This window comes from Pocillopora damicornis, chromosome 3 (assembly GCF_964200805.1).
Source record: "Pocillopora damicornis chromosome 3, jaPocDami1.2, whole genome shotgun sequence".
Taxonomy (NCBI): Eukaryota; Metazoa; Cnidaria; class Anthozoa; order Scleractinia; family Pocilloporidae; genus Pocillopora; species Pocillopora damicornis.
Window position 1 is genome coordinate 13,277,972 of NC_142672.1, and position 12,347 is coordinate 13,290,318.

Here is a 12,347-nt window from a genome sequence, read left to right on the forward strand (position 1 = left end):
AATTAACTGGAAGTCTTAAAGCAACTCTTAAACATTAACTGATTCATTTACGTTTGGTTTAAACGGTGACATTAATGCACATGAAATATATTCTTACTCGCCGTTGTTGCTGTTTGCATATCCGGTAACGTGGCGATGGAGCCACATAAACTTCCTTGGAGCCACATAAACTGCTATTTCAACTACCACGACTGTGGTAATTATACGAGGCATGATTTCAACGCCACCGCTTTCGCTTCTCAGGTGATTACAGCGTCGTTTTCATTCGGCTTCTATTTTTGCGTTCTGTTTATAAGTGGGTTAGGCGTGTGCTTTAAGTCTGCAAGGAAAGTTTTCAGTTCCCACGCTACCATCATTCTCTTTCTCATCGGCGCTATTATGGTCTCCTTGAATGTGTTCAATACGTCCGATAACAAGACAATCATGTTGTACCATCGCATTGTGTCCGCCTCTTCGGTCGGGATTGTTTTCTTCTTGCTAGGCGCGATTTGCTTCTTTCAGAAGCCAACTGAGACGGAGACTTCAACGCATCGCACCTTGGGGGAACACGAACCATCCAAAGGGCTTCTGGTAATTATAATTACCCTTCCCCTTACTCTGACAGAGCTTATGTTTCTGTCAGGCGCCCAAGCTTCAGAGAAAGAGATGTCTTCAAAACAACGTAAGTTGTGGCCCCTTCTTGTGACTTACGAGGCAATTTTCATTGTGCAAAAGTCCATCCAGGCGGCAGTTTACATCTCGTTAAGAAATTTAAGAATTCGTGAAACTTACAGAGAAAATGCCCAGTTTTATTTCAAGATCTTGGCATTTTTCAACTTTGTTCAATGGGTGGACTGCCTAGTGAATGTGGAAAGTGACTTGGTTTTGATCAGAGCAAGGATTACGTACGGCGAGTGGTTCGTCGTGTTGGAATTAATGTACAAAGCGCTCACCATCGACTATCGTCTCCTGTGTTCTTTCATATTCCTTGAGCATTCGATGCAAATTCAAAACGAAACAGGTGGTGCTGAGACAGCTAACGCCGGCAGAGAAAATGAAACAGCCTTCAGAATCTACAATATGACCTGTTCAGATCGCCAGTACAGAAACCTTGGGTATCTACTGGGATTTTTCTGTTTTCTCGCTCCATTCAGCTGCGCTGTTTATTACGTGCACAACCTTGAGTTGCCTGTCTACATACGTGTTGCAACAAATTTCTTGAATGCCCTCTGTATTTTTGTATGTGGGATGATTCTTTTGCTAAAGAACAAGCTTGATTTCGAAAGGAAGGACAAGGAGTCAATGAGCGTTAAAATCATGGTGAGTACTGCACTGATAATGTGAATTAGGATAATCCGTTGATAGAATAGTGAGAGGGAAAAGATTTTGGTCACGGAAAAAACACAGTACCACCATTTTGCCACCGGTTTAAGAATTCTAAGGAATTGGAACTTCACTGAAGCCTGGAGAATACAAATCATTCATGCAGGGGTTGGAGGGCATTTAGACTGAGTCTTGTAAGACCTTACAGTCAAAACCAAAGTAATCACAACATCCAATCAGAATGAACGAAAACATCTCGACGAGCCAATGATAGAAGAAATAGGGCATATCGCTTGAAGCTCGAGTGACCAAGCAGGGATTGGTGTTCGTTTCGAATCTGATTGGTTGAGAAGGTGGCCCTAGTTTCTTCGACCAATCACGATAAAGCAATCCAGATCACTTTCGACATTCGATTAATTTTTTCTCTGTTTCTTCGTTAATCTCTCGCGATGTTTTCGAAAAAAATTACCAGTGTCTCACAGGTCCGAGAAAAAATCTTTCAAAGGAGTGATGACACTAATGTAAGTTAATGATTAATGAATCGCTAAGATTACCGCTCATATTTAATGGCGATAAAATAGGGAGGGAGATTGAGGAGAATTATAAATGCATTTTAACATTGTGCTATGTGAGTGTATTGGTGCATTTCAATGATGCATTTGAGGAGGAGATTCTAGTGTTAGTAAACGGTGTATGAGAGGATGTACGTGATTACTTTTTTTTTGACTCATCATTTCTTGCAGTGGTCTTCTTGTCTGTTTACCAGGCTTGCTGTCTGGGTTCTGTTGGTTTTGCGAGTTTGATGATCAATGCTGCTCTCGCTCAGTTCTGGGCGAGCAGCCAACATTATTTACGCAGCTACCATTGGGCATGCGCAGAACTGTCGGTTCGCGGCCTCACGGCTACTTTCTTGATGGTCATGTTTCTTCACGTGAATGCTCGCGCCTTACCTTTAAACAATCCAGATGTGAAGATCAACCACTTTCTCGTGCCTGCTCTGATGCTTGGAGTCATGGCTAATTGTGCAGCGTGTTTGGTTGATCAATATTTTGGTCCTCTTGATAAAAGAATAAGGTATGTCATTTCTTATGTCAAACCTATGTGATCGGTTTTATGTGTTAATTCATACATTATTTTCGATAAAACTTCTCTGCTGGAAAAAAAAAATTGTGTCGTTCCAGACTTGTTCTTCAGTTTTCAGTGTCATGGTTTCAATGGTTTGCAATCTTATGATACTCAATAGAGAAGTGCCCTTGTGATTGATGAAACGAACTCAACCTTAAATTATTTTGTCTGATTATTTGCAGATGTGAGATTACAGCAACGAGTTTGAGGTTGCTGCACGACGCAGGAGAACCTATGTACCTTGGATTCCTAATCCACGTGTTTCTTCATTTCCTCATTATGCAGACACGGATGGGTCGATCCAAGAGGTCCCTCCCAGGAAACGAGGATACACCATTGTTGCATTCGAATGGAACAGATATCGATGGATCGTAAATTTAAGATCTTCTTAACCTACTGGGCGGACCAAATGCTGTAACTCTTAATTTAAATTTCCGCTCGTGATCACCCAGCAAATAAATCTTTGCGGTCAACTTCGTTTAGTAGCGATTACAATGCGAAAAAACTCCCATTCACTGAATTTCCAACATAAAGAAGGAACACTGTCGCGTAAGTATGGGCTTCAACTAAGGTAGATTGGATTAAAAATAAGAGCGAGGAGCCGTGAAAATTGCAAAACGAGAAGTAACCACAACCTCCGCGTTCACGTGGTGCCATTTTCGTGCGCCCATTTTCTCGTCTGTCTTCATCAACGGGGAGCCTGGCACAAGCTGTCATACGCAGCCAACTTGAAGCACTTTGATTGGTCAAGAGGGTGGCTGCACAAGTTTCCTAAACCAATCACAGAGCGATTTATCTCGATACTCAAGGGAAAGTCCCTCGAGTAAGAGTTACACCAATACTTCCAAACAAATAGTACCAGAGATTTTATTCTTCTTCGAAACGAAGGCATTTCTGTACATTAAGACCAATCAAATTTCGCCGAACTGACTCGACTTCAATTTAGATCTCTTAATCCAGTAATTAAATCAAAAGAGAGTTCCATTTATCCATCTGATCCGGACAGCACAGGAAATCGAGGTACATAAGAAGTAGTTACATTAAATTTTGAGGTATTTAGCTACTGTCAATGAAATATGATCAATTCTAACGAAGGAAGATAACCATATAAAATTCTCTGCTTGTGGACTTTGGCCTAGAGTTACTTTCCGGTACCATAGTTCGCTCCACCAGCCTTGACGAGAACTGATTTTACATGATCGAAATCGAGTTCCTCTGGATCGTTTGCCAAGATTTCCACGGCAAAATTCTGCAACAAAAGCAAAAGATGGGAATCAGAATATTTTTGTTTTGTCACAATAAAATTTACGTGATTCCCCCATAAGGCTCTTTAATATTCTTATGATCAACCCCACTACTCCACCCCCCTCCCTCACTGGCAGTCAATTTTTTTTTATTTTATAGTCCCTCCTTTGTACTCTTCGGCGACGACTGTTCCCCCTGAAAGTACTGATCCCCCAAATATACTCAGCCCCTCTCCCCCAAGGCGATAGAAAATAGGTGATCCCTTGAAGAAATGAGACTTTTTCTTGCTTAAATCTCACCTGAACAACCTGTTTAACTGAAGCCTTATCAGTACTGACTTTGCCCTTTTGTAGTGCTCCAACGCCCTCACCGATCCATGTTATGAAAGCAAATTTGGCTCGTTTGCTGAGTTCGTCGCCAGTCTCGATGCGGACAAACCCATAGACGCGTTCACCCTCTGATAAGACAAATTATATGTTTTCAGACGAAGCAAAGTTGTCATCTATGAGGAGGAGGGGGGGAGTTAATCTCGTACCCAGATCCTACCGTGTAACTGTAACCGCTTAGCCGGGAAAGGTTCGGGTACGAGACAAGGGAGAAGTCTTAAGGTGCAGGGGACCTCAATGTTTGTCTGCGAAAAAGAAAGATGAAATATCATAACAAAGGAAAAAAAAAAAAAGGAACTGGCATGTCTCCGAGTGCTAGTAAGGCACTTGTGTATGATGTACCGCGAGATATACGCTCTGCGTCGGTGAAGGAAGAAAAACGAAAAAGGTTTAAGCCACGAGAGAGTCAGTCTTCGTTGCCGGTGTCACAGCGGATTTGGACCCCCCCGCGGATTTGGACCCCCGGTCCATATCTGCTAGCGGATTTGGACCCCCCCGGTCCAAATTCGCTAGCGGATATGGACCCCCCTTCGCAGATTTGGACCTCCCTACCAAACTTTCCTTTTAAGCATCCTTTGTATCATATTTGGTAACTAATTCTATTTGCAAGCTTTTTGTCGATGTTCTTTTCAATCGCAACACAACATTCCTCAATAAAGGTAAAAGAAAAAAACAGTCATTTCGTTCCAATTCTACCGCATTTATTTTAGCGAGTCGTACAGTAAACGTAAGAATCAGATGTGAATAAACTACTGCATTCGAACTATTGAAATTGTTACGATAAATCCTTGCTTCTTCTGATGCGAATCAACATTGATACGAAACGTCATAACAATAGTGGAGACTATTGCGTCCAGTCAGAAAAATAACTCAGTCTGATTTTCTAAAATAATAACAATAAACAGTTTCTGAACAAGATCGAAGAAACTACTACTACTACAAGTCGTTCGTAAAGCCTATGATAAGTAAAAATGTTTCTATTCTGAACAATTGGAACTCTCAGCTTATTTTCAGATGCAAATCAACATTAATCAACATTAATGTCAACGTCTTAACAAAAATGGAGACTATTACATCGAACTCAATCTTATTTTCTAATTTTAATGATTATTAACTGTTGAGGGATCCAAAATAGCACCTTAACAATTACGAAGACGTCAGAGTCTGGCGATCTGCAGACAATACAGAGTCACTCGCCCTCCGGGGTAGTCTTAAATCATGTGAAACCATTCCTCGCACAACTCGCACAGAACCATGTCGTCCCAACACTCGGGCATTGAATAATGACAAAATAAATTAGTGTCACAAGTTTGTCTCCTATTGAATCTAGTGGTGTTCGACTATCGCGGAAAAGGTTCAAAAACAACCTCTCTCCAGACATCAAATTAACTCTTGTGCATTTTCCCTTGGTCAAAAGAAACATCCGACGGGATGCCAGTTCGTATGCATTAACGATACGCATGTTTTGAATGAAAAACATACTTTAGTACGCACTGAACGTAAAGTACCATCCATTTTTACTAGAACGTTGAGGACGATGTTTTCACTCAGTTTTGTTGGGGGTCCAAATCCGCGGAGGGGGTCCAAATCTGCTAGCGTATTTGGACCGGCGGGGTCCATATCCGCTAGCGGATTTGGACCGGGGGGTCCGTATCTGCTAGCGGATTTGGACCGGGGGGTCCAAATCTAGGGGGGTCCAAATCCGCTGGGACACCGGCAGTTTAGTGTGCGCTTTGAGGCTTTAAGCGGCGAAGACGAGAGGGGTGTGAAACGGAAAAAGCGTGAGCTCAAAAAATTGCCTGCTACGCCGGATGCGAGTGAGCCATGAAGCCATGACTAATGCCCTTCCCCTGTACCTCACAATTTCGTGCCGAAAATAAGTGGTTACGACGAACTTCTTCTCGTCGTTCGCCACTACGCGACCTCGCGTGCAAACGAGTCTCTCGCTCGCACCCTGTGAGTTCGTTTCTCTATTAGTCTCCCCAAATCCTAAAAATCTCAAGATCTGTATATTAATTCTCCTTACTCTCTGTTGTCTTTTTAAGTACCAAATAAGACAACATCCCCCCGTTGAAAGCTGGAACCACTGTAAGAATATATAACTCACCGGTAAAGTGTGAACGGAATTCTTGGTAGTCAGTTCCTGATGCGGCGTGTACGATAGTCTTGTCACTATATTTGTAAACAGCCCTGAAATCATAAATAGAACAACGGAATTTACACCCGCAAAAACCCCGCATCCTCCTTATTTTTGTTAATAATTAGACAAGACAATAACTAAATGATGGAAAATAATAACAGTTCCTTCGTATTAGAATATTTTGTCGGCGAGATAGTGGGGACGAGATGGAAACCTTGCCTCTTTTTTCAGTTCGTACCATGTCACAACCTCTTTTGTTTAGGAGGAAATCTTGCCACGACAAAGAGCAAGTGAGGAAAGGCGAACTCGATCTACTATGAGCCTATCTTTTCCCGTTAGATCAATTCCCCAGATAGCTGTTTGGCACAGAGTTCATTGCAAACGACTTGCAACGTTTCCAGTCGTTTGGGGTCAAGAGATGCTTTTTCAACCATATATTTACCGGGGCCCAGCCGAAGGCTGGCACCGGTCATAAAATGCAGACAGTTTCACATTCGCGAATTTAACAGGCTAAAGCAGCATTCGAGCCACGATTTGGTGCTTAAAATATGGAGGAATGATAACACTGAAGCGACTTTAAGAGTTTTTTGTCTCTGATTGTGAATTACGTCAGCATTAGCCTCCACAGAAGAGGGGGTTAACTATATTTATGCAATCCCATGTCCCACTGGGCCCTGGTAAGTTCCAAGTAGTGGTTCTAGTTTGCATTGATAGTACTGACTCTTCCCAGTAACAGCAGTAGCTGGTAACACAGTGACGGAACTTGAAAAATGGTTAGGTTGTCCACGGGATTTGTTCACTTGGTGATTTCATATTGAAACAAGTGAACAGAAGTAACAAGCAAGTAACAAAATATTGACTAGCAGGTAATTTAGTGTTAACAACTGGGTTGAAAACGTAAATTAGCCACCGTAAAGAGTAAAAAAGCTGACGTTTCGAGCGTTAGCCCTTCGTCAGAGCGATTAGAGGAATTGTGGGTTGTGTATGGATTTATATGTAGAAAGTGGAGCTACGCCATTGGTGGGAATATGGTGACGAAAAAACAGGAATAAATTAAAGGAAGGGAAATGTGATCATCGCAGTAAATTTTCCAATTTAAGCAATTGGAAAGAAGAAGCCTGAAAAAATCAGGGCTTCAACGGGATTCGAACCCGTGACCTCCGCGATACCGGTGCGATGCTCTACCAACTGAGCTATGAAGCCACACATTGGGAGCGAGGTCAATTTATTGAGTTCATATCTTCCCGTGCAGTGAAATGATGTGAAGTTTTATGTGAAATAATTCATATTTGTACTGCGGTTTTAGATGAAAGTGAAATGTGATCATCGCAGTAAATTTTCCAATTTAAGCAATTGGAAAGAAGAAGCCTGAAAAAAATCAGGGCTTCAACGGGATTCGAACCCGTGACCTCCGCGATACCGGTGCGATGCTCTACCAACTGAGCTATGAAGCCACACATTGGGAGCGAGGTCAATTTATTGAGTTCATATCTTCCCGTGCAGTGAAATGATGTGAAGTTTTATATGAAATAATTCATATTTGTACTGCGGTTTTAGATGAAAGTGAAATGTGATCATCGCAGTAAATATATGATATGAATTATATGAATTATATGAAAATTATATGAAATTATATGAAAATTATATGAAATATGAATTATTTCATATAAAACTTCACATCATTTCACTGCACGGGAAGATATGAACTCAATAAATTGACCTCGCTCCCAATGTGTGGCTTCATAGCTCAGTTGGTAGAGCATCGCACCGGTATCGCGGAGGTCACGGGTTCGAATCCCGTTGAAGCCCTGATTTTTTTCAGGCTTCTTCTTTCCAATTGCTTGAATTGGAAAATTTACTGCGATGATCACATTTCACTTTCATCTAAAACCGCAGTACAAATATGAATTATTTCATATAAAACTTCACAGGAATAAATTAGTTGAATGAAAAGCGCTCGTTGATTCCGTGGGGATTAAGGGCGCCGATTTGAAATACAAATTTTTGTTCTAGTGTTTTACGGCTTTCCGAACTGCCTAGATGTAAGGAAAGGCCGCAAACTGCCATATGCTGTTTAGAATGATAAGGAAGATTAAAGTGTCTAGCGACTGGCTTGGATGCGTCCTTGTCATTTATTTCCACATCGCGAAGGTGTTCTCGGAATCGGTCACCCAGTCGTCTTCCTGTCTCGCCGATATGCAGTAAATAACATTGGCGGAGGTACACGTAAAGTGATCAATGATCTTAATGGATCTTTTGGGTCCCGATATTTTCTCTACGTTGTGAATGAAAGGACAAATTTTGCATCGTGAGCGAGCGCATTTAAAAGTTCCAGATTGGTCATTGGTTTGAAATGAACTCCTGACTAAAAAGTTGCCTATGTTTTTGTCACGTTTGAATGAAATAGGTGGGGGTTGCGAAAAGATAGTGCCAGTCTCTGAATCGTTTTGGAGTAATTTAAAATTTTTAAGAATGATAGATTTAACTGCGTGGTTGTGAGGGTGAAATGTAAGAGTAAATGGAATGCGATCCGTGTTCTCCTTCTCGGCCGTTTGTAGTGCTGCCTGTCGATCGATTTGTTGGGCACGGTGGTAGCCCGCTTGAACGACAGAAACAGGATAGCCGCGTTTATCGAAAAACTGGCACATTGCCTCTGATTTTTCGGAAAAATTACTCTTTACGGTGGCTAATTTACCTTTTCAACCCAGTTGTTAACACTAAATTACCTGCTATACTCTCCCACCGACGCAGCACCACAGTTTCTTTAGAAACTTACCCCTTCATTCAAAATATTGACTAGTCCCGCGTCGTAGGACGCCACCAGAGGGTCTATTAAAATTTAACCCATTGAGTTGATACGGTATAGAAATTTAACATCCGGAAGGAGCTATCTTGAATAATATAACACCACTCTAGAGAAATCTACCTTCGCCTGTGTGTAGTCGTACCCTTCCCCTGCAAGGGGAGGGTACGACTGCGCGTAGGCTAAATCTGCCCGTTACGTTCTATAGCTACCTCGTTGAAGTTCTTTGAGAGGACGCACAACGTTACCTTGATGGGAGGGGTGAAAGCGTAAAAAAGTGACTAGACAGTTTTTTTTTCGGCGGAGAGAGTGCGAAGTACCGTTAGACTCTCTTGCGCTCCCGCTAATTAAAAATGACGCCTGGTCGCTCGTTACGCTTCCCGGCCCTCAAATCAAGCGTTGCGTGACATTCCCTCTAAATGGTCGCGAATGAGTTTAGTAATCCTAATGACGCCACATTTATTTGGAGACAGGAAATGTTAGAAGGATTGGAAAATCATGAACTCATCTAACGCGATTTATTTTCTCAGGCCTCAATTCTTTCAAACCAAGTCTTAAAAAAATTTAGAATCATGAGAGGACGGGATCTGTCTTTATTTCTCTCGAACATATGTTTACGTAACAGAGCACCGCAAGTTGCGTAATTTTTTCATTTTTGTGATTATTATTCGATTTTTTTCATTTTCCACCTAAGTTTCGAGGACGCATTATGTTCACATATTTCATACGTTAATGGATTTGTTCTACTATGTGACGGTCGATCCGGCTTGATCCAAGTGTTCGAGGAAAATGTCCCACAAATTCTTAAATTTGTCACTATCGATCTTGAAATCCACTCTAGTAACGGTCAAATGAACAAAGTTCATCTTCCTTTTGCTTTCTTTGTTGCTTCAAATGCGTTTCCTGGAATGTTTTTTCTCCATTACATTTATTTCTGTGTATAAAATTGGAGGGCGTCTGCCTGTGTTTCCTTGACACTCCTCTGTATAAAGGGGGCGTCCCCTGGGTTTTTCTTTACCAATCCAGCCACGCGCTACACGAGGCGATTAGGGAAGCCGGTTTTAGCTCGTGTTGAACGAGTTTAATTAAAATTCAACTTTCGTTGCAACTTTCTTCAAGAGTCGGCAACCGCGTCTTGCCGTTAAAAATCGGCTCGGGTAATATAACCTTTAAGTTTACGTTCTCGAAATTTTTAGCAATCCCGGATAACGCCTTGCTTCAAAATCTCCTTAAATAGCCTGATATAGATACTCCCTCCCAGGAAGTGTGAAAGACAAACACGGCTGCCTCTAAATAAATAATTTTGAAGTTTATAATGCACTTTGGAAGTTAAATGTTTCTACAAAAAAATTTCGAGCGTGCTTCAACAATTTGCTCACAAAAGCGATATTAATCCACTGATCATAAGATATTCATCTGTCAACTCTACAGCGAATATCGATGAGTTATTTCCGTAATCACGAAGTCGATGTGTTAATCTTTTAAGCGGAAATTTCGACATAAGTAATGTAAGACCTGCCCAGACAAAGTTGCTCTCAGATGTCACTCTCACTATTCACTTTTTGAAAAATATCGCCCATTCAAACATTAGAAGTAAAATGGCAAAGTGCGAGAGGAAATAATCGTTTTTTTCTTATCACTTTGAAGCACCTAGCCGCATTGCCGATCTGTCTAATAATGAGGGCAATAGATTAAACTACCGTAGCCTTGCAACAAGATATTTGTTTTACCGGCTGGTTTGGTTTCTAGAAACAAAACGTTTGAATTCATTTCAACTCACCAGTTTGTTTCAGATTTATCGTCCCGAACATCAAGGTAAGACTGAGAGATCGCATCTTTATCGATGGCCGCCATGGTGCGTATCAAAGTGATAATAAGGAAAAAATTACTGTACCACGAAGATTCACGTGCGATTACTGACTGATGCGAACCGAACCAACACCTCCGATTAAGTATCACAATGGAGTGACGTCACTTGATAATATGTTAATTGTTGGTCATACAATCCAAAATTAAAACGCATGAAATTATCAAACAATTCGGGACCGGTTCCTGATAAAGCCACAAATATTCAGCAACTTGATAACAGTGAACTTAGCATAAAAATTAGCCAAAGAAAACTCCAATTCATCTGAAAGAATTTTAGAACGTGGCTAAAATTTCAATCTTATGTTGCGTGACGCAAATAACACGATGATTTTTAAATATTTATTTTCCAGTGGCATGCGTGACAGAGGCTTTCTAATTGCTTTTAATTTGCGATTCATTACCTTTAAAATATTTCATGATAATGACTGAAATTTTCTGGAAACTAGAATTTTATATATTTGGACAAGCTTTGATTTTCTTGGGCTGTCAAACAGTCACTTCCACCTCCCAGGAAAAATCGATATTTCCTGCGGTCAGTGAGTGGATGTGTACCGCCTTCATTTTGCGTAAACGTGGAACACATTTCCGGCAATCTTCACGACGTAAAAATTTCAACATTCTAACGATTTTGACAAGTTTCTATCAGTCAATATGTATGGAAAGGGTGCTTCCAGGAGCTTCCAATCCGCACAGCTCCGAAAAAGTCATTCGCAGCTTTTCCAAGTTGGGTTTTTTAATCTACTCATGAATGTCATCCCCGTTTTTATCCCCGTTGTATATTGGGAGTCTGTTGCTGAAGTCAACGAGAACACGCGATCACGATTAGGAATTAATGATATTTTTCTGTCACCTAATGACCACGTCCAAAATATTTGTTTTCAAGCCTCTTCACAAACATCCGGATATTTTGAAGGTTATTTGAGAGTTTTCTATTAAAAATTAGAGAGTGCTAAGTTGTCTAGAAAATTAATGAATATTTAGAGACGTGTCTACCATTTTTAGCTAATTTCCTGCTCAGCGCTGCCTTCTAAGACAGATTCTTCCTGAGTTACTCATTTCTTTGCCAGAATTATCGCGAAGATGCCAGCCGATAAACCATCAGAAGTAACTACTCTATGTTGTTATGACAGTTCTTTTTACGTCTTAATTCATAGACGATCTGTTACATACTGTTCCAACTCCCTGAAGAAGAAAAAAAAGGGGTCCTGTTTATTTATCTATTTGTTATTTAAATTTTTATCAGAAACAAGAGATATTCTCGAGATATCAATAATTTTTATACAATTTGTAGAAATGTGCTTGAGGATTTCGACAAAAAAATTCTACGAGTACTCGACTTTAGCAGTTTTGTGGGATATTGATTCGAGGCTCTTTTGTTGTCCGTCAACCACTTCTTTATGTCCAGTGCGGACTTACGATTAACAATGAGCCGGCTTCACACCGGTCAGCAGAAACATCGAATAACATTCCCGTATAT

General features: G+C 40.9%; 2 protein-coding genes across 2 annotated transcripts; one reads left to right on the forward strand and one right to left on the reverse strand.

Moving 5' to 3' along the window:
- Positions 1–39: 39 nt before the first annotated feature.
- LOC113674306 (uncharacterized) lies at positions 40–3,749 on the forward strand. The gene is made up of 3 exons (XM_027190790.2): positions 40–1,299; positions 2,069–2,376; positions 2,610–3,749. The coding sequence occupies exons 1-3, from the start codon at positions 136–138 to the stop codon at positions 2,800–2,802; spliced, it is 1,665 nt and encodes a 554-aa protein (XP_027046591.2). The 5' UTR covers positions 40–135; the 3' UTR covers positions 2,803–3,749.
- Positions 3,281–10,944, reverse strand: LOC113674307 (coactosin-like protein). Its single transcript, XM_027190791.2, has 4 exons — positions 10,782–10,944; positions 6,166–6,248; positions 3,972–4,129; positions 3,281–3,676 (listed from the first exon to the last, which is right to left on the reverse strand). The coding sequence occupies exons 1-4, from the start codon at positions 10,853–10,855 to the stop codon at positions 3,569–3,571; spliced, it is 423 nt and encodes a 140-aa protein (XP_027046592.2). The 5' UTR covers positions 10,856–10,944; the 3' UTR covers positions 3,281–3,568.
- Positions 10,945–12,347: the final 1,403 nt, after the last annotated feature.